This window comes from Erpetoichthys calabaricus, chromosome 6, assembly GCF_900747795.2.
Source record: "Erpetoichthys calabaricus chromosome 6, fErpCal1.3, whole genome shotgun sequence".
NCBI classification, from domain to species: domain Eukaryota; kingdom Metazoa; phylum Chordata; class Cladistia; order Polypteriformes; family Polypteridae; genus Erpetoichthys; species Erpetoichthys calabaricus.
In genome coordinates, this window is record NC_041399.2 from 49359798 (window position 1) to 49381801 (window position 22004).

At 36.8% G+C, this 22004-nt stretch overlaps 1 protein-coding gene across 3 annotated transcripts in view; it reads left to right on the forward strand.

Moving 5' to 3' along the window:
• The window catches only part of chd7 (chromodomain helicase DNA binding protein 7), a 207707-nt gene that overhangs the window by 178789 nt on the left and 6914 nt on the right, over positions 1–22004 (forward strand). For all 3 annotated transcript variants that reach the window (XM_051929384.1, XM_028803566.2, XM_051929383.1), the window contains exons 25-36: positions 1283–1412; positions 1545–1617; positions 1705–1762; positions 3498–3720; positions 4101–4309; positions 5119–5811; positions 6325–6485; positions 9661–9888; positions 10349–10789; positions 18019–18246; positions 18374–18514; positions 19310–19414. In XM_051929384.1, coding sequence (XP_051785344.1) covers positions 1283–1412; positions 1545–1617; positions 1705–1762; positions 3498–3720; positions 4101–4309; positions 5119–5811; positions 6325–6485; positions 9661–9888; positions 10349–10789; positions 18019–18246; positions 18374–18514; positions 19310–19414 — 2690 coding nt within the window. The remainder of the gene's footprint in view (positions 1–1282; positions 1413–1544; positions 1618–1704; positions 1763–3497; positions 3721–4100; positions 4310–5118; positions 5812–6324; positions 6486–9660; positions 9889–10348; positions 10790–18018; positions 18247–18373; positions 18515–19309; positions 19415–22004) is intronic.

The following is a 22004-nucleotide window of genomic DNA, read 5'->3' on the forward strand; positions in this document are numbered from 1 at the left end:
TCTGAACAAGTGCCTCATGGGCTTTCTTCCAAGCAGTATTTCACAAAGTGTCAGCGCCGAGACCTCCCTGTTCCCTGGAGTGGGGAAGCTGCCTTGTTAACTTTGAAGGGCTGTGATGTGCAGCAACCAAGATATACACAGCAAGCCGCTCCTAATCATAATCCCAATTCACTAGAGGTCAGGAGAAATTCTCGGCGGCCTAAAATACTACAGAAAAGAATGATAGCTTATAAAGCCTTTCATGATTACAGTTTGGCTTCAGGCTGTACAGCACTTAAAAACAATGTGCTACAGTATAAATCGTAATTGAAATGTGATGTTGTAGACATGTGGGGGTGCCAATATGTTTTGGGGCTAGAACATTTTTTTTCTTCCCATTCCCCAAATGGAGGGCAGTTTTTGCTGCACCTCATGAACTGCTGCTTTAAATGAATTCTACTTAAGCATTAGTAAATAATATTTGAAAGCCATTTTTCTGTACATGTCTAAAGTTGTGTATGAAAATTTTAATTAAGCAAAACTTGTGAATGTGCAGAGATTGTATTAGTTTAACAGTAAAACAGTATTTTGCTTAGTATTTTTATTTTATTCTAAAGTGTTGCATTTTTATTTTGTTTGTAAACATTTGCATGAAGACTCAAACGTTGGAGAAAAATATTTTATAGCAATTTAATTCAGCACACAAAATAATGGAAGTATCTCCATATAAACTAAGTGGATGTAAGTGTATAGAATTGAATGCTAATGTAATGGTTAGATTCTGTATACCAACCAAAGTGTATCCTCAAATAAGTAAATTCTTAAAACAGTGAAGGTTTCAATTCCTGCACATTTGTTTTGCTAATGCTTATATTTTTTCTGTCACATTTGTAATGGAACATTTTTATGGATCAGTAAGGTAATTTAACTTCAATCCGAATACAGGGCCATGGGGGGTCTGCTGGAGCCAATCCCAGCCAACACAGGGGGCAAGGCAGGAACCAATCCCAGGCAGGGCATCAACTCACTGCAGGACACACACACACACACCAAGCACACACTAGGGCCAATTTAGAATCGCCAATCCACCTAACCTGCATGTTTTTGGACTGTAGGAGGAAACCCACACAGACATGGGGAGAACATGCAAACTCCACACAGAGAGGACCCGGGAAGCAAACCTGGGCCCCCTTACTGCGAGACAGCAGCGCTACCACTGCGCCAACGTGCCGCTCAACTTCAACATTGGAGTGTTAATTTCATATGTCAGTTTCACAGAAGCTTGTTTTGCTCTTTCCTCCAGGTTATGAAAAGTACAACTCTATGCGAGCAGACCCAGCTCTCTCTTTTTTAGAGAGGGTTGGGATGCCTGATGCCAAGGCCATTGCTGCAGAACAGAGAGGATCTGACATGATGACAGATGGTGCTGATGGGTAGGATTCCATTTTTATCAGAACAATTCTAAAACATGAAACTGCTTTGAGATTTTTTTAATACCAAATGTATGATGTTAAACAAATCAATATATTGTAAAACATGCATGATTTTTTTTTTAACCTTTCTAGGGGAGACTTTGACAGAGAAGATGAAGATCCAGAATACAAACCCGCCAGAATGCCTTTCAAAGATGAAATGGATGTATGTTTTAAAATTACTAAAATTCCATTAGTGTTAGGAATGTTGAAGTGATACACACACACAATCAATGTCTATTATTTTGCATAGGAGTTTGCCAACTCTCCTTTGGATGAAAAAGATGATGTGGCGGAGCCAGATAATATAGGTTAGTAAAGTTTAAATGAACAGAAATATGAAAAAAGTTACCTTAATACTATGAGAACATTTGTCTTCATATTCTGTAGTCACTAATACTGTATGTGGCTGTTGAAACACCAATCAGGAAAGTTTGCTTTCCTTCGTCTAGAGTTTTGTTTCAGTCCCATCATATTTGCTTGTTATAAATATTTCATTATGTGCCAGTTACAAAGTAAATGGAATAGCAAGTTTCTCTATCATAAAATCAGAGTGTATAAGACTGTAACTGTATATGCCATTGACATCAGCTGCCATTATTTAATTCCAAGTATTATTTTTGTTGTTTACTAGTGTATTAAGTTGTTCTAACAACTTCATAAGCATCGCCCAAGCAATGTAGGGGTTGATATGTATACATACATACACAGTGGAACCTCGGTTCACGACCATAATTCGTTCCAAAACTCTGGTCGTGAACTGAAGCAATTTCCCCCATAGGATTGTATGTAAATACAATTAATCCGTTCCAGACAGTACGAACTGTATGTAAATATATTTTTTTTAAAGATTTTTAAGCACAAATATTGTTAATTACACCATAGAATGCACATCGTAATAGTAAACTAAATGTAAAAACATTGAATAACACTGAGAAAACCTTGAACAACAGAGAAAACTAACACTGCAAGAGTTCGCGCTATAGCCTTACGACCCGATTGCTGTATAAACACTTTTTTTAATGAGTTTTAAGCACAGGGGAAAAAAAGAACATTTGAACAAATCCGAACTTTATTTAAAAACCAACCACAAGCAACCAAGAAAGTAACATTGCAGCAGTTCGTGCTATAGCCTTACAACCTGATCGCAGGGAAAAAAAATGAACATTTGAAAAATCCGAAACTTAATAAACAACCAAGAAAAGTAACATTGCAACAATTCACACTATGAACCGAAAAATGAACATTTGAAAAATCCGTAATACAAAAACTAACCATAAACCACCAAGAAAACTAACCTTGCATGAGTCGAGTTCTGGCATGAAATGAGGAGGAACTGGGTGGAGAGGAGGTTACAGTGCTTAGAAGCCATGGTTAACTACAAAAACACACGAAATACTGTAGAGCACAAAGAGTTCACAGGTAAAGCACGCACGTCTGACTGAGAACAGTGAACAGGGAGAGGCTGAACACATGCTTAAATACAGTAATCGGCGCGTACGAATCGGAAGGGAAATGAAGTAGAGCACAAAGAGTTCACAGCGAAAGCAAGCAAGCACGCACGCACGTGCAAGCACGCACGTCTGACCGAGAACAATGCAACACATGTGGAAATCATCGGCGCACACAAACCAAAAGGGAAACTGGCTTGTTCGTATACAGAGTGTGTGATCGTGAACCGAGGCAAAAGTTTGGCAAACTTTTTGGTCGTAAACCGATTTGTACGTGTACCGAGACGTTCGTGAACTGAGGTTCCACTGTGTGTGTGTGTATATGTATGTAAAAATATTTTAGACTGCAAATGTTTTGTTGTTAGTTTTTGGCTTTTTATTCTTTGTGCTCCATGGAATAGACGTGTACAATCTTGGGCTTGTTTGCTGAATTTTTTTGTCTCAAATTTTAAATGTTACAGTTAATTATGTTTCGGCCACTAAATGATATTAAATAACTGAAAATATTTTGGGTTTAATGAGATTAAACAGCAGCAGTTTAGTACTTTGTTCTGCGCATATTCATTTTAACTGCCTGCCTTTTTTGGGTAAACAGGCAAGTGTGAAAATGCAGAGTTGGGTAAACTTTACTGGCCAAATGCTTCATCACTGACCACCAGGCTAAGACGGCTCATTACAGCATATCAGCGAAGTTACAAGAGGGAACAGATGAGGCAAGAAGCCATGACCAAGACTGATCGAAGAAGACGTCGTCCCCGAGAAGAAGTGCGAGCAATGGAGGCAGAAAGGGAAGCAATTATAACAGAGAGACGTCAAAAGTAAGAAAAAAATTTACTTGGATGTATTCTATCTCAACTTTTTTGTGGACCAATATTTTAATTTCTCTGAAATAAGTTATAACATTCTGGAACCTTCTAATCCAAGTTAGGGTCTCTAGCAGCCTGGGCCTTTCATGGCAGAACTTGGTGCAAGGCACTAAATGAACATCTTGCGTTAAAATGATTTATGCAGTTTTTGATGGGCAAAATATTTAAATTCTGCCTCTTAACAGGGGCTGTTGTATCACATAAGACTTGCTCGTCCAAAAGTTTGCATTTTTTGTTAGATGGTACTTACATACAAATATACAGTATGTTAACAGATGCAGCTTAAGTTGTACAGCCAACTTAACCATTTTTCTTTTATGTTTGTCAAACAGATGGACTCGGAGAGAGGAAGCAGATTTTTACCGTGTGGTATCCACTTTTGGGGTCATGTTTGACCCAGGAAAGAGAAGATTTGATTGGAATCAGTTTCGTGCCTTTGCTCGTTTGGATAAGAAAACGGATGATAGTTTAGAGAAGTACTTCTATGCGTTTGTTGCTATGTGCCGAAGGGTTTGTCGAATGCCTTTAAAGTCTGATGAAGGTAAATGAAATAAATGAGTGGTAGTGTCTGTTTTCTTATAACTAACCTTTGTTTTTCAGACAACTGGAAACTTTCTTAAAGTGATATGGTAGTGTGTAAACTGTTGCAGTGTGTGTTATTAAAAAATGTGGGTTTGTGAAAATCAATGTCAAAAGCATCCCAATAACTGGCATAATGTGCATGCATTTTGGCTAGTGTTGTCACCTGTGCTGTTGTGCCTGAGTAACATCTGTTTGAAGCCATGGTTTTACTTTGGCCTAAAGGATGCTTAAAGACTGCACAGTAATTTTTGTTATGAAAAATAAAGCTGTTAATTCTGTGGCCTGCACAATGGTTAGCCATACTGCCTGTCATCTCCTTAGTAATGCATTTTAACTCCCATATCTGTTCTGGATGTGTGTTCCATTTGTCAACACTGGTTTTCATCTGGGTGTTGCCATCTTCCTTTGACATTCATATGTGTGCTGGTTATGGTAATTGACAATTGTAAACTGACCTGATGTAATTTGAATTTGTATGTTTGTGTTAATCTGGCATTGGATGGATGAATGCAGGGTGAGTGCATGGATGTTTCCTTGCGTTTATGTATACTCTTAATGTTGTCACATGCACACCTACATTTTTCTTTTCATAAATGTATTTGTAGGATAGAACTATATTAATCTGCTTGAGTCACTGAAGGTGGAGAGTAATACTTTATAGTTTTTAATTTTGCATGGGTTATTTTCAGCCATGACCAAGAATCATACATTTATGTTGTATTATCTAAAGCTAAATATTAATAAGTCTGCAAATCTTTTAATCCTCAGAACCACCAGACCCTATGCAGCTTATTGAACCAATCACAGAGGAGCGTGCTTCTCGAACTCTGTACCGCATTGAACTGTTGCGCAAAATACGAGAGCAAGTTCTACCCCACCCAGAGCTAGATGAACGCTTGAAGTTATGCCAGACTAGCCTTGACCTTCCAGAGTGGTGGGAGAATGGAAAACATGACAAGGACTTGCTGCTAGGTGCATCAAAGCATGGTGTCAGCAGGACTGATTACCACATATTAAATGATCCTGAACTTTCTTTCTTAGAAGCCCATAGGAACTTTGCTCAAAACAAAAGCAGTAGCCAACTGGGCAGCACAAGTTTGCTCTGTCCAACACCACTATTGGTCCCTTCTTCTGCTTCCCTTATTAAAAAGGAAGATGAGCTGGAAAACGCCTCACTAAATCTTGATGAAACAAGATCGCAGGGATCCAGTGAAAAGAGTGATGGAGTTGTATCTCTAAAAGCTAAGGAAGAGGAGGAGCAGGAAGAAAAGTCAATTGAAGTGACAACCAAAATGGAGGAGTTGGAGAACACAAACTCTGAAATGAAAAAGCCTTTATCAGAAGACTCAGTAACCCATATTGATACAGAGCCAAAGTCGTTATCTGAAAAAGGCTCTGAAGAGGAGGACGAGGAAAAGATTGAAGATGATGATAAATCTGAGGAATCATCCCAGGCTGAAGGTGTTAATTGATTTATAATATGTTGAAGAGAGATAACTTAGAATTTCTTTTATTGTCAAATTCTAATACACTGTTACAGAATAAAGTGGTGTGCAGTGGTGTTTTCTGCTTTCAAAGTTCTAAATCCAGTTTATATTTACTGGCATATAATCCTTGGTTTTCAGAGAGCCATAATGCACTTTGCGTTTTAATACTTTATTGCTATGTAGTCTGCCTCATTTAAGACATTTTCCTGGTGTTCATTATTTAGAATGTATTTGCAAGTAAATTAAGCTAGAATACAAGTAATAACCTGTTACTTGCAAATGCAAGGATAGTATAGTTGGTCAATTTTATATTTTCCCCCCAAATTTTTTGTTCTGATAATATTGTAATTCACTTCTCAGACATCCACCATGTCTGTCTTATATTTTATTGCTTTCTGGAACAAATGCCTCATGTTTTAGTAAACTTAAATATAGATTACAAATTTTCTTGTTCTATTTTTAATTGCATATCCTTTCCTTCACCTAGCTGGTGTACCATCTCGGAGTAAGAATTTTGATGAGGAGAGTAATGCATCATTAAGCACTGCACGTGATGAAACCCGTGATGGTTTCTATGGTGAGGATGGTGATGCCTCAATGACTCACATTCTTCATGAAAGGTCTTATTCCTTTTCATTTTGGCCAAAGGTAAGTTTGAGTGCCTTTTATTTTAATTGGAAATTTTGATTATTAAATTACTGTATGATGTTTATGCTAGAGATTTTTTGTTTTTAATTTGATTCTTTCTGTGGATAAGGAATGTTCTGGGATTTTTGAAAATTAAATCTGATACCAACTTAAGTGGCCAAAGAGTCACATGATTGCATTAGTAGCATTATGGAAGCTTATGGAAAAGAACATTTCTTTATTATACTACTAGGGGGTTCCCCTCCCCCAGCCCCAACCCGCTTGCTTCACTTGCCAAACCAAAAATTTCCAGAACGCCGCCAGAAACCAACCCCCTCCATGGCCTACGCTATGCTCCAGCCACGTCGCGTCTCTGCCGCTCACTTTGTGAAACCTCCTCTTAAACGGTGATACCATAGGAAACAAAGTTTTTATTTTTTATTTCTTTATTTTTTGTACCTCTTTTTTGCTCAATCAGCTGCTAGCTTGCTGCTGTGCTGCGTGGTCTGCATCTTGCACGGCGCTTCAAACTTTTAAAAGCCTGTACAGCAGCTGTTCTACTGTCTTTTATTTCCGGCCCCGAGCGTTGTTAAATCTTTTGGCACAAAGTCTTGTCTCGTAGGACGAGAGTTCCTGATATGTTTTAGTTTATAATTTAAAAATGGAATAAGAATCTGAAAATCTAACAACATCACGTTAAAGTTCTACAAATTCTGAAAAGAATGATACCAAACGTATATATGTAGGTTTTAAAATAAGCTGATGTAAAGTGTGACATAAAAACTTCACACAAAATCGCTCTTTTAGGCTTAGGATTTTATATATAGAGAGCAGATATGTTGCATTTAATTGTCATTTGAACATTTGAATAGAGTGGTGGCTAACTTTTGGCATATTTGTATTTCCCCTTTAACCATGGAAAATAGAGAAATGTAAACAAACAAATTACACTTTAAGGCCACCTTTAATAAGAAATTTTACCAAAATGTTCATAAGTAGTTGTAAAATTATTGCATAAGCCACGTAATGAGTAATTTACATGTCAAGACATTGGTATCTTTAACAAAAATGTGAAAAGATAATGGATCATACAAGTACCATGCAATCTTATTCATTTTGACAGTACTCCTGTCTTCATCCCATGCCCCGATTGGTAATTTTTTTCTTCTTCTGCGGTTTCAAATGCATGTGCCAAGGTAATTAGTAACTGTTAACTGGCCTAATGAGAGTATTCATTTTACCGTGGACTGGCATCACATCTAGGTTTAATTCCTGCTTTGCATTTGATACAAATGGAATGTATTGCAGTTCCTCACCCTCTTCTCTGGAATTACATGTGCAGTTAAAGGGAGCTGGCTCAAATGTAAATTTCCTGTCTTACTGTGTAGTTATACTTCTAGTACAAGCAATAATCTACTAAATGATTCCACAGTTGAAAACCTTGCTTGAAAGTAATGACTTCACATTAACAATAGGGATGATGCTTCACTGCTACCAAATGTTATGTTACTGTCATGCCAGTACTGTTCTTGCACCTATGGCCAAATTATAAAGTTGGTAGTGGATATCAAGATCCTCTCACAAACTCTTTTTGGATTGCATAACTGAGTTCCTGATTTTAAGATGTGTAAAGGAAACTAAATTAGGGTACTGTTCTGGAATGTATGCATATTTGTGTGGATTTGTGTAAACACATAGGTGCATTTAATAGGGAACACTTTTATTGGTCTGAGTAGGCATTTGGTTTACTTGGGTGGGTATGGAGCTCTTAAGTTTTCACCAGGTGGTGATTTCTTGGAAACTGATTGGCATGATTCTAAATAGGGAGGGGTTTCAGTAGTTTAAGTAAAACTAAAAAGTAAAAACACAATTTCAGTACTTTTAACAATACATCCAGCTTTTTATTATGTCGTTCACGTATGCTTCTAAGAACAGATACATTTCACAAGAAGTTCATTAATGATCAAAAGTACAGATGCATATGTCATGTTAGTTTAATAGTTCTAGTGGTTTCTATCTGGCTGCTCTTCTGAGTTCTCCGATGTTGCTGTGTTCCTCACTCCATTCCAGTAAGAAATTATTAATCACTGAAATATCTAATGACTTGATGGATAAATTGGCCAGTCAAAAGATTGTTTCACATTCTACCTTTCTAAGTGTTACTGTAATATAGTGCTTCTTGATTCATAGTATTAGGATATTTGAGAGATTGCACATTGTTGGTGGGACATGTCCTGTGATCAGAAAGCAGCCAGGCAAACATCAGGGGAGAAAAGATTGAAATATCCATTTTTACATTAAAGAAAGTGGAGTTAAAAACTGAAAAAGGGATCGGGGGAGCTGTTCCTGCATATGAAGGTTAACTGCATATGTTTGTGTTGTCTAGCCAAAGCTGGATTGGAAGAAAAAGGGCCCCTCTGACAGACGCACGTCTTGTATGTCTTATTTTATTAGTTTAAAAAAAGTATTAAGGAGATCTTATTTTAGTACTTTAAGGCCACTGAACAAGAAGCCTTTTGAACTTTATTTTCTTCATAAATGTGGAAAAGGAAGCATCTGTGGTCTACAGTTTAACATTTCAGTATAGAAAATAAGTCTTCTACATGGCTATTTATGCAAGACCTTCGTGGTGTTTTATCCTTTTTATTAAATAATTTGGAATAGAATGATTCTGGTGATATAAAATCAGTGATTGGTGTTGGCCCTAAAGAAATTGATTGGAGTATCCCTACTTGAAACCCAGTGCAGACACATCACCTTGGCCATTTGTAGTCATGAAGATTTTTTTTAGTTGGGGATTGTGATTTAGACTTGCCTGGTAAAACTCTTCCTTCTTAGCTCACACTATAAAACACAGTCTAGTTTACTATCATCTGTTGGTTAGTGTTATGATCAGTTCTTTCCTCATCTATGAAAAAGATCTTAGTGCTAGTAGAAGTTAGTAGGTTGAATTTCACAGAAATATTTTTGTTCCTACCTTACTGAACTAATAATCAAAGATATACTGCCTGTATTGCTTGAGCAGCATGTCTGCCATGAGTCTGGTTCAGTGATACTGAGTCAGTCTCACTTTTGTTCTGTTTAATGCTACTGCTAGACTGCCAATAGCAAGTTAACTTTGCCAAGGGTAAAACTGGTCCTAAATTTGTTGAGGGAAGTAGATGTTTAATTCTCCTTTTTTCCCTTTGTTTTGCAGGACCGAGTTATGATCAATCGCTTGGATAACATCTGTGAAGCCGTGATGAAGGGAAAATGGCCTGTAAATAGGCGTCAGCTGTTTGATTTCCCAGGGCTACTCCCTGGATACACTCCTTCAGCTACAGACAGCCCTCTGCAGAGGAGGAGTTTTGCAGAGCTTTCAATGGTGGGCCAGGCCACTTATAGTGGCAGTGAAGATATCACTCTTTCACCCCAGATTTCAAAGGTAAGCACGCTTATTGTGCTACCTTGTTGTGTAATTTCCTTTAAACTCTTAATGTAGTTTGCTTAAAAATTGTGTTTAGATCATTAAATCTTTCATTTGATATAATTTTTGAATAACTTATTTATCATGATGTGAAACATTGAAACCTGAAATATAATGGTACTATTTTTTAAAGGTATTAACTAGCATACTTTACCCACAAATAATTTTAATGGTCTGATTAGGCATGTATCCTTTCCATTACTGGGTATGGTTTATTTAGATATTTTTCTACTGATGTGGTATTATTAAAGTTCCATATTTTTAATTAAAATTTTAATATTACTACTTGTGACGGTGCCAATTTTTTTTGTTCTTCATTGTATTCTGTTGCTGTGCTTTGCATGATTGTTTTATTTTAATACCACTGTTTTAGCCCATGTTGTTTGCATTTTTTTTGTTTAATTTTCCTCATTTCCAGGAAAATGCACTTAATATGGCTGTTCCTCGGCAGCGCCGGCGACGTAGAAGGAAAGTTGAAATTGAAGCAGAGAGAGCAGCCAAAAGGAGAAATCTAATGGAGATGGTGGCCCAACTGAGAGAATCTCATGTGGCCTCAGAGAGCCACAGCAAAGCTGTGGACTTGTCAAAAGCCTTGCGAGAAGCAACCAGCTCTACCTCAAACCTGTCTTCTGTTGCTTCCAAGTTTCTCTTGCCCCATGCCTCTAGCCCCACTGTTGATGCCTTTAAAACTCAAATGGAGCTATTGCAAGCTGGTCTTTCTAGCACTCCAGTCAGACACCTTATGAATGGCACACTCCCAGATGGAGACCTTCCAATAAAGAGAAGGAGAGGCAGAAGGAGAAACGTGGAAGGCCTTGATTTGCTCTTCTTGGGTAACAAGAGAGCTTCATTAAATGCTGTAAGTAAATCTTGCCAGTTCCAGTCCTAAATTTGACTTGGCGTATTATTGACCCTTTGTCTTTGATTATAAGTTATCTGTTCACATCAGTCATTAATGTTAGTATTGTAATGGCTTTGTGAAGCAAATGTGTAGCAGCATTTTCATATGAATTTTATAGTGTAATAGATTAGTCATTTCATTAACAGGCAAGTTGAACTTACTCAGTTTTTCATTTATTTTTTATGATCAAGTGTGTGTTCTGGAAATAGAGCAGTGATAGTAATTTATTAAAATTAACATTAAAAATGCCACTGTGTTTTGTTGTTTTAAATTAAAAAGTCCTCGTGAGTATTTAGGATTAATGATGCCTGTGCAATCTCAGGAGAGAGGTAACAATTGTGGCAGAACTAGGAGGAAAAAAAACAAACATTAAATAACACAAACCAGAAAATAATATTGGCATTACAGTGCCAATCACTGGCCTTCCCAACCAGTTGCACAGCAGACTACCACTTTTTTATATTAAAACCTCATGACCCATTGATCCATGACAAAGAAAACAAAACTATATTAAAGCAAGAGGTTTTCTTGAAGTTAACAGAGAATCGCTGGATTCCAGTGTGAGGCCATCACAAATTTAGCAGTAATTATATCTAGAGAAATAACCTTTTTGGATTGATTAAAGAGGAGAGGGGTCAATAATAATAGAAAAGTAATAACAGAGGCAGTATAACACCGTGCGTAAAATTCACACTATAACATGGCGTACAGACAAAAGCGGAAATGTTTATACGCACAAAAAAATCCAGATGCATAAATCTGTGCGAATGGCAACTTCCACGTTGTTCTCCATAAATTCAGCGTGAAAAGTAACGCACGTGTCTGCTGTCCCGCCCCAACTCCTCCCAGAATTTCGCCTCTTTGAATATGCAAATCAATGTAAATAGCCCTTAAGCTCAACCTTCAGTGAAAAGACAATGGCAAAAGCACGGGGGGAAAATAGAAGAATTTCAGCAAATACCAAGTGGAGGCAAGGAAAAACCTTATCTATTTGTTGGTTTAAACAGTGGTATAATTAACAAAAGGAAGTTGATCAAGTGACAGAGTGTCGGAGAAACTCTCAAGCTCAAGTTCACAAAGATGCACAGTGTCCGAAATAAAAAAAGCGGTCAGTATATCAAAGTCAGCGTGAAAAGGTGAGTCGTAGCCCACAATCTGAGTGTCATATGAAAGCTTATTAGGGTACAGAGAAAAGAAAAACAAAAACAGGGACACAGTGAGAGAAAAAAAGCTCGAAATGCCAACTTTAATCTCGAAATTTCCACTTCAGTCACGTAGTTTATTTTGTCATTAAAGTAGAACATTGTAAACTTCATCTTTAAATCGTTTAATTTACTAGTTTCTCAAATGCCATCGTAACTAAAGAAGCATGTTAAATGCTTTGTTTTGTATGTGCTCTGTGTGTGTGCATCACTACGTGCTTCTTAAATGGACTTTCAGAATCCATTACATTCGTGATATTACAGCTCTCTGAATAATTAAAATTCTGACATGTATATTTGATATCATTTTCATGATGCTAGGAATTAAAGCATGTATTAAACATGAGAACACGGTGGCGCAGTGATAGTGATGAGCAGGCGCCTCATCTACAGATTGTTTCTGCCTCCCGTAAGATGCTTGCGTGACCTTCGGTGAAATAATTTATTGCAGCAGTACTGTCTCTTTCAAACGTTCTAACCCCCAATTACTGTCCTTCCTTTTCTTTCTCCAAGTAACCAATCGCCACACAATCAGCTCTGTAGTAGATATTAAGCCATCTGTAAGTTTAGAACTCTGATTCTTCAAAACTTTTAAGGAACATTGAAATATCTTCGTAGTAATGTTTAATTATTCTATCCATCCGGTGTCGCGCCAACCCCAGCAAGAATACAGCGCGAGGCAGGAACAATCCCTGAACTAGCTAGCGCTGCACCACTGTGTCCTCACATGTTTAATTAACAATATATATTATTAAATAACGTTAACATTTTATCTGTATAATATATTTTATACCGGTTCATACCAAAAACCGTTTATTCTCTTATGATATGGATTTTTCTTATACTGGAACACCGGTTTAAATAGCCTAAACAACGTTCGGAATGTGGCACAGCGGGAAACTGTTTAAGGGGGACCTTTTTCACTGCTGCACTGCTAAACATGCATGCAATGGAGTACATGCGTTAGTGGAGGTATTGAGCGGTGAAAATGGACGGAGAACATTCCTAAACGGAAGCTGTAGCAGACGATAAGTTGAACATGATGACACAGAAGACCTTTTGATTAAAAAGGTGCCGTGTCTGTTGTCTGAAGATATTTTGGTTTTAAAAGTTCGGATGTGGACCATTATGTTCAAATGTGAACACTGTTTCTATACTACTGGATAATACCAAGTTGTACTTGTTTTTTTGTTTTTTTTCAATATTGTATAATGTTTCTGGTTACTGTGTAATAGTGTGACGATGCCGGTCCCCTACAGACTTCCTCTTCCTACATGGGAGTCTGTTGAACCAACACCGTCGATAGTTTTGACCGAGATGAGCTGAGAAATCTCATTGAAGCCAGAGGATGGTGGAAAGTGGAAGTACATTGTGCAATGTTCAGAAAAATACAGTACCCAAATACAAATAAATAGCAAATCCATAAAACCAGTGAAACGTGGAGATAAAATCCATAATAAATAAATCCGTTAAAATGCAGTCTCTCTCCTCGCCCGATCGCAGCACACCACCTTCTGTCTCCACGGCTCACCCTTCACTGGCATTGCTGGCGGAGCCTTTGCAGCACAAACTGCTTTCTGCCAAACCGTCTTGGTTGCCGCCACACTGCACAGCCACACCGTCTGAGGTCGGCACACCTCCTGTCGTCTTTTGTACTCACTCAGTCGCTCCTCAAATCCTTTGGGAGGTCTTACATTTCACTCGCCCCACTCTACATTCTTAGTCAGTGGGGTGAACCAGCCGCTAGATCGCCTCAGCCTGTGCTCCCTCACGGAGCCCCAGCTCATGCTGCCTTCACCTTCCTGGTGTCTGGATCATCTCCCATGACTGCCTTTTCCCTTCTTTAACCTCCTTGTGTTCTATCTTTTCTTTTTTCCTTCCTCCTATCCTGTCGGCCCATAAATATACGTCTCAGTGGGTGCAGCGCCTTATTCACATGCCGCAGTAAGCCGATCAAGCAATTGAGAACGATCGGGTGCGACTCACCCCAATCACCTCATCAACTCCCCGCAGTCGTGTAATCGCGCCCACAGAGATGGACACGGTGAACTGGATTTATAAACTGACCTTTTTTTTGAAGCCGCAGACCCACTATGCCACAAATAGTATTATAAATGCAAGTTGCAGTTTTATTATTTATGTATATGGCTTAGTTTGAAGCAAGCTCCATATTAATGCAATTTGCCTTAATGACAGTTCAGTTGGTAAAGATGTCATCACCAAGTTGCACTTATTTTATTTTGTTTTGGTGAATACTGTGTAATGTACCTGTACTTGAAGTTATGAAGTAATGGTATTTGCACTGGAAGTTGCACTATTATTTATTTTATTGTTAAAGTATTATTCAGTTTAATGATGGTAAAGTTGTTTAAAAAGTCACTTTAATGTGTCAGTGGACAGAGATTGTTAACATTAACAGAAAGTCTAGTTGGTTTTCAAAAAATATTTACTATTTATTCCTTTTCTAAGACATGTTCAGTGCAATACAACTTTTGACAACCACCTCTGGATATTTTACTAAGTCTAAATGCCTCTTTGAATGGTTGATAATATGTTGTCAAATTTTTTGTTTGTTGTTTGCAAAATTTGTTCAATAAAAAGGTTCTATATTTTGACTGCAACTGTCATGCAATGTGATTCCTTCTCTTCATTAGTGCCCCCCTCCTTGAAAACTATCACTTTATGGGGCCATGCAAACCTGTATTAATACTTGTGTGCACATTACAAAATTTTTTGTACAATTCTCATGACAGTGGAATAGGTTATTCTTAGTTATTACTTAGCAGTAATTGCAGTGGAAAATGTGGTTAACTCATGCATGGGAAAAAAATACGTACAATTTTGAAAAATACCGTGATATAGAATTGTGGTCATACCGCCCAGCACTATCGTCATCATATGTAAATACGCACTTTATAAAGTGGAGTAGATTGCGCAATATTATAACTGTATCACAAGTTTACAGTGAGGTAATTGTACTTGTAAGTACAAACAGTTCTATAAGGAGCACTTGATGGACTGATTGAGTGCGTTTTATAGTTCTTGGGATGAAACTGTTTCTGAACCGCGAGGTCCGCACAGGAACGGCTCTGAAGCGTTTGTCGGATGAGAGCAGTTCAAATAGCGAATGGCTGAGGCAGCGCATGCTTGATTCTGTATACCGGTAATTCTCTTTACGATCAGCTGCTCCGAGTGGTGCAGTGAGAGTGATATTGAAAAAGATGACCTGCTGTGGCAACCCCTAACGGGAGCAACTGAAAGTAGAAGAAGGTGCAGTGAGAGTAACAACGCTAAAGCAGCTATGGTATTTAGAATAGTTTGGCCATTCCGTGGACCATTATATTGTTACATGTTAATTACAATCAGATGCCTTAACACTAGAATTACCAGAGCCTATGAAAAAACTCGTTGATCCGGCCCACCTTAAATCCGTTCGCACCTCTCCCTCAGCGTCTTTTGTCCTGTAAATGTGTCAATTAAGGCAAGCAGCAAGTAGCCTGCTATTCCATCCCCCACCGCCGCAGACCATGCACAAACTTCTCCCTGCTCATGCCTTGATTGATTATCTGGGAGTGAAAGTTTTAGAGTAGAAAAAATAGATTATTATTTGGAACACATGCATTTCATGTGTGTTCAGTTTCTATAATAATCAGTGTAAACAAATTGTTAAAACAATTGTTAAACTAATGAAAATATGTGGTTAATTTCAGTGTATTTGATAAAGCCGGTGTTGTGGATGTAAAAAAGAAAGTAGCAGTGCTTTGACGCTGGGTGCCGCTAGGGTTGGAGCTACTGTAAAAATGTATGTGGGCTTTATGCCAAGTTCAGGTTTTATACATCGCGATTTGTGTGGAAATGGGCTTACGCAACATTTTTGTGTGTACACACAGTTTATACATGAGGCCCCAGGAAACTGGGACAGTCCCAAAACGTGTGGAGAAATGTTCCTGACATAGTTGAGGGATAGCAGTAACATTTTGGAATCCACTTCCAGACCCATGACTTAGTGTGAGGTAAACTGTGCACACATTTGAATGGAGGTTTAAAAGCTACCAAAAGGCCATCTTTGCTCACATTCACAATTACTGAAATTTAAGATGCAGCAAATCCTTTTTGTTTTAGACTTAAATCTGACAATATGTTCTATAGTGAAATACAATACCAGTTTCTATTTTAAGAATTTGTAAGTTGGAAATAAGTTAACCAAGGTCTGCACCAATTTATAATCTTAATCAAATGTTGAGGTATCAACATAACTAGCATTTTAATGGCTACATTGTCTATTAGTCTTGTGTAGACTCCCTGGTTTTAATAAAGACCTTGTAAAACACTTTTTTTATATATATATATATATATATATATATATATATATATATATATATATATATATATATATATATATATATATATAATATATATAAAATGTGCCTTTGCAGTGGCTCCTGGTGAGGGGTGGCTAATGATTTTTGCTTGGAGCTGTTGATCAAAGACTCATTTTCTTAGCCATCTGGAATATACTGAGGGCCAAAGTCGGGTAGCATCCAATAAGTGTCCAGGTTTTCCGTTTAGTGTTTTTTGCACAACGTTTCAGGTGATTTGCAAGTGTTGCTCCTCTTCAATAGTGAAACTTGGTATGTTTACCTGCTGATTACACAATTAACACTTCAGTAAACTAGTAAACTAGTAAAAGATAGATGACTATCTTTTGACACAACCTTTAAAGGCAAATTTATAAAACCTCACTTTCTCCTAACTCCCAGTGCCTCCTTAGGAATTTATAATGCTTATACCTTTAAGCAGTTGGTGACAGTGTTTTTTGTGATAATTTATCTATATAAAGCTCATGGACTGTTAATTTGCCTATACATACATATATATTATTGATGAGTACTGTGCATTTAGTGAAATGATGCAAGCCAGATCCTTACATCCTTATAGGACATGTACAGGAACACAATTGCACCATTTATTACTTTTATCCAAAAACACAAATTGACCTTAATATCAGACTCCCATTCTAAGCTGAGATTAAAGGTTAACATTTAACCACACTTTCCAGACTAGATATTTTAGGCATGTGTTTCCTTTATTAACTATTGAATGTTAATATTTATTTTTTATGACTGGGAATGACCTCACATTTATTTTAAATGATTAGAAGGCAGGCAAGTTAAGTTTCAGTGTCTCACTTTGTGCCAACCATGGGTTTTAAGCTTGACTTCATGTTTTTAGCTAAGCATTTTATTTTCCAAAGTCTGCCACCAAAACATTCAGTTCATTTTTTTTTTTTTTTTTTGCTAAATACAGGGTAAGCAAACGTTAACCGAGAATTAATTTTCTTTGACCAGTAACACCCAAAAAAGAGAGATTTTTGTTTGTCAATACCACTGGTAGAACATTGTGTACAATAAAATATACTAAATCCACTTCATGCAAGTCAATTAAGTACTAGATTGAAGAAGTAAGAAAGTTTGATTTTAATTTCTTTATAACTTTCATAGTTTGGTGGTTAAATGTTATAAATAGCATGCATGCCCTACTGAGCTTTTTTGACTTACAGTTGTGGGTTATTAATTCCATAGCCTTACTTTAGCTATTAGGACCATGGTCGCTGAATCACTGAAAAGACTTTCTCACTTTTACATATTTTGTGTCTCACTATAAGTCACTTATATTTATTCTCAATGGTTTTAGTGCTCTTCATGTGCTTCTCATTATTGGATATACAAAGTGTTCACCTTATTTAAAGTTTTCTAATGTTGATGCTTCTAAAAATCAGTTTACTGTCTACAGTATGAGGAAAAAATGAGTGCTTCAGAAGCTGAGTTTTACTGGACATCCTTCACAGGTTAAACTTTTGAGTGGCCTTAGCCTCATAAGTAAAAAATCACCATGAAGTTCATTTGAGTTCAAATACTTGATTTTTTTGCACTAATGACAGGTCAGATATAATGTTTGTCTGGTATGTTGTCTTGTCATCTCTAGGAGGATGCTGAAGTGACCAAAGCTTATGATGATGGAGTGCCCACCCCTCCACAAACACAGAGAAACATTCCTTCTCCAGGACAGTTGGACCCAAATGCTCATATCCCTGTCATTAGTCTAGAAGATGGGACCAGACTTGTTGGAGAAGATGCTCCTAAAAATAAGGACTTGATGGAATGGCTTAGACAACACCCAACATTCACTGTTGATATGCCAAGTTATGTACCAGTAAGTATATAGCATTGTTAACTGTGGTTTAGATACTTTATTGGTAGACAATATTGTTTATATTGAAAAGAAAAGAAAAGTATCTTGTTTTTTGAGGATTTACATTTTTTTTCTTTTTGTTGTTTAGAAGACTGAAGATTTGCTTCTGTCACCATTTCAGAAGCCAAAGCAGAAGAGACATAGATGTAGAAACCCCAACAAAATAGATATTAACACTTTGACAGGGGATGAGAGAGTGCCTGTTGTAAATAGAAGAAATGGAAAAAAGGTAAAATGTAGATAACATGCTTTTACTACTAGCAATAGAAAGCATTTAGTGTTTATGTTGTTAAATTGGCATTTTGTGTCAATGTCCTGGATTGCTAATTTAGAATTATTGAATTTATTATGTAACATAATTTTTTTAACAGGAAGAGTCAAACCCTTAGCTCTGTTAAACTTACTCTCTTTTTTTAAGCCACCCTTGTGCTTTTGTGGCTTCATTTTCAAGCTTGAAAAATGTCTTATGTTACAGTTTCTACTTTTGTAAATTAAGTGATAATTTTAATCTTTTCTATAACAATTTTGCAGTTTGCAGTTTTTAATGTGTAAATGCAATTTTTTGTGTGGAATATTTTAAGTTGTTAATTGAGTAGTATGAAGTTTGGAACTGCACTTTTATTGTACTGCATTTTTACATTGTTTTATAACTTGATTCTTTAGTGCTTTAAATGAAAAGATGGACAACTATAGTAAGATTTGTTTTCTGTTGATTAGGTTTAATGTTATTTGTGCTTGAGCAATACTTGGGTACATTCATATGCTATATACTTCAGTTCCAAACCAGGTACATTATGATGTAGTCTTTTTGTTTAACCTGCATCATACCCAGAAGCTAAGATGCAATTTCCTTTTGTATAGTTGTAATTGCTGCTTTACTTTTCCTTTCTTATAATTAAGGTGTAGCATTTTGAACCCCCCTAGGCCACTAGCCCCCAAACACATACAAGTGACGTGGTGGTCCACATTTGGTAGCATAGGATGTTTATTCAGATTGATTTTTTTTTTTTTTTTTTTTTGGTAGATGGGTGGAGCTATGGCCCCTCCAATGAAGGATCTTCCTAGATGGCTTGAAGAAAATCCAGAATTTGCAGTTGCTCCAGATTGGACGGATATTGTTAAGCAATCTGTAAGTAATGGAATATTTTTATAAAGCATTTCATAGAGCATAAGCATTCTGACCACCTTTGTGAATATGTACTAATAATCAAAATAAAGTAGTACTTAATTATAGTGCTACAGACTTATCATTTGTGTGATATGGGAATGGGGCATGTGTCTGCCTGCAACACTTCATAACAAAAGACGCAATTTTCTTAACTTGGATGTTTCTTGAAATTACACTAAAAATGGACATTTCTCTTTTTTAAAAGAATTATTACTACATTTTTTTTTTTTTTCTACAATGGTAAGCATTATATTTTTTTCCCTGTTTTCTTTTAGATAATTGCTTAATGTGCAGGCAATTTTAATTTTAAATTAACCCTGATAAGTAGATGGTGTCTGATTATGCAACCTGATAATCATGTAGGAAACAATTGCTGCTCTGGTACCTATCTGGTGTTGACATGTAAAAAGTACAGTATAGAATTCAAGAAGAGATTGCATGAAACATTCTAGTACAGTTAGGTCCATACATATTTGGACAGACAACTTTTTTCTAATTTTGGTTCTGTACATTAACACAATGAATTTTAAATGAAACAACTCAGATGCAGTTGAAGTGCAGACTTTCAGCTTTAATTCAGTGGGGTGAACAAAACGATTGCATAAAAATGTGAGGCAACTAAAGCATTTTTTTTAACACAGTCCCTTCATTTCAGGGACTTAAATTAAAGCTGAAAGTCTGCACTTCAACTGCATCCGAGTTGTTTCATTTAAAATTCATTGTGGTAATGTACAGAACCAAAATTAGAAAAAAGATGTGTCTGTCCAAATATTTATGGACCGAACTGTATGTAGCCCACTGCCCTGTTATAATTTGGCAAGGGACATTAAGTCCACCCCTGCATAAATGGCCCCACAAGGTATAAGTCCCTTGCAGGAGACAAATTCACTCATAGAAACCTAGCTTAGAATAACGATATAGCCAAACCTGTATGTACTTAAATGTGAGAAGAAAACTGGAAAATCCAGAGGGAAGTCTTGCATGTACCAGGAGAACATGCAGACTTCACACACTCTGTGCCTGTACATGGGATTCAAGTGTAGTAGGGCTTTGGTGCTATACGGCAGTGGTGCTAATCACCATGCCACTGATGCATTTTGAGACCAAGTGAATAAAGGTCTGGTGTGATGACAGACTTTATCCTTTGTTTCACTGTTACACTTTTTAAGATCATGCAGGTCTAGTGTGGCTTTAGTAGTTCACTTTTCTTATTTTATGCTGGGCATGTCATTTAAATGCATCTCTGTCCCAGCTGTCGAAGCTTGTCAGCTTAAGACCCTTGAGACAGGTAGTATGACAGTGAGATGTCTGCCCTGTTGGCAGATAAAATGTCCATATATCTTAGCACACTGAATATTTCAAAAACTCCTCAATTAGGTATTGTTCAATATTTAAAAATGTATTGATCTGTAACGAAGAACAAAACCAATGAAAAGAACAGTTAAAAGAAGCAGACTTAAGGATCTAATCATGGAATCTTTTTTTATATATAGGAATGTTTTTCTTTCCACTATTTTGCGGAGATGTATATTGTGTTGATTTCAAATAGGGATACTTCAATCAGGTTTTTAAGGCCAATACTGATCACCAATTTCGTGTTACTTGATCAGCCGATTCTGATACTAATTCACATTCTTTTCTTTATCCCTTTAAAAACTTTTTTCACTAATCTCCTGCATATTAAGTTTTTTATATTTACACTATAGACCACAGGTGTTAACTGTTTTATTATGAACATGAAATTCTATATGCTTATTGTTCAGTGACCATAAAATACTAAAATAATTTCCTTAAAATACATACTTTAAGTAATGTACAAAAAATTTATCCATAATATATATGACATAAAAGAAAATAAAATGCTTCTCATAATTGCAAGTTATATTGTATAGTATTTTCTGTAATGTACCTATCTGAAACAAGGCTTAATTAGAAACAGTAGTTTTCACCATGTACATGTATAATAATAATACATTTTATTTATATAGCGCCTTTCCCATGCTCAAGGCACTTACAGAATATAATAAAGAACGGCAGTGTATACAGTATATAGCATTGTACAAACCAGATAAATAAATAAATGAAGATTAAGACAGTGAATTCTGGAAAAAAAAAAAGCAGACAACATAATTGATGGTCTAGCACACACACACACACACAGGTTACATTAGCAACTTGACAGAGAGGTAAACTGAGAGAAAGGTAATAAAGTCAAGTAGAGCTAAAAGCCTTCCTGAACAGATGAGTTTTGAGTTGTTTTTTAAAAGAATTCGTGGAGTCAGCTGACCTGATTAATTTCGGTAGGTCATTCCAGAGTCTGGGCGCTATACAGCTGAAGGCCCTGTCACCCATGGAGTGTAGATTAGTGTGGAGTACAACAAGATTGCCAGAATCAGAGGACCTTAGTGGGCGGGCAGGCACATAGTGATGGAGAAGGTCACTGATGTAGTTTGGTGCAAGGTTATTTAAGGCTTTGTAGGTTATTAGTAGGATTTTATATTCGATTCTGTAAGACACAGGGAGCCAGTGAAGACGGAGCAGGATGGGTGTG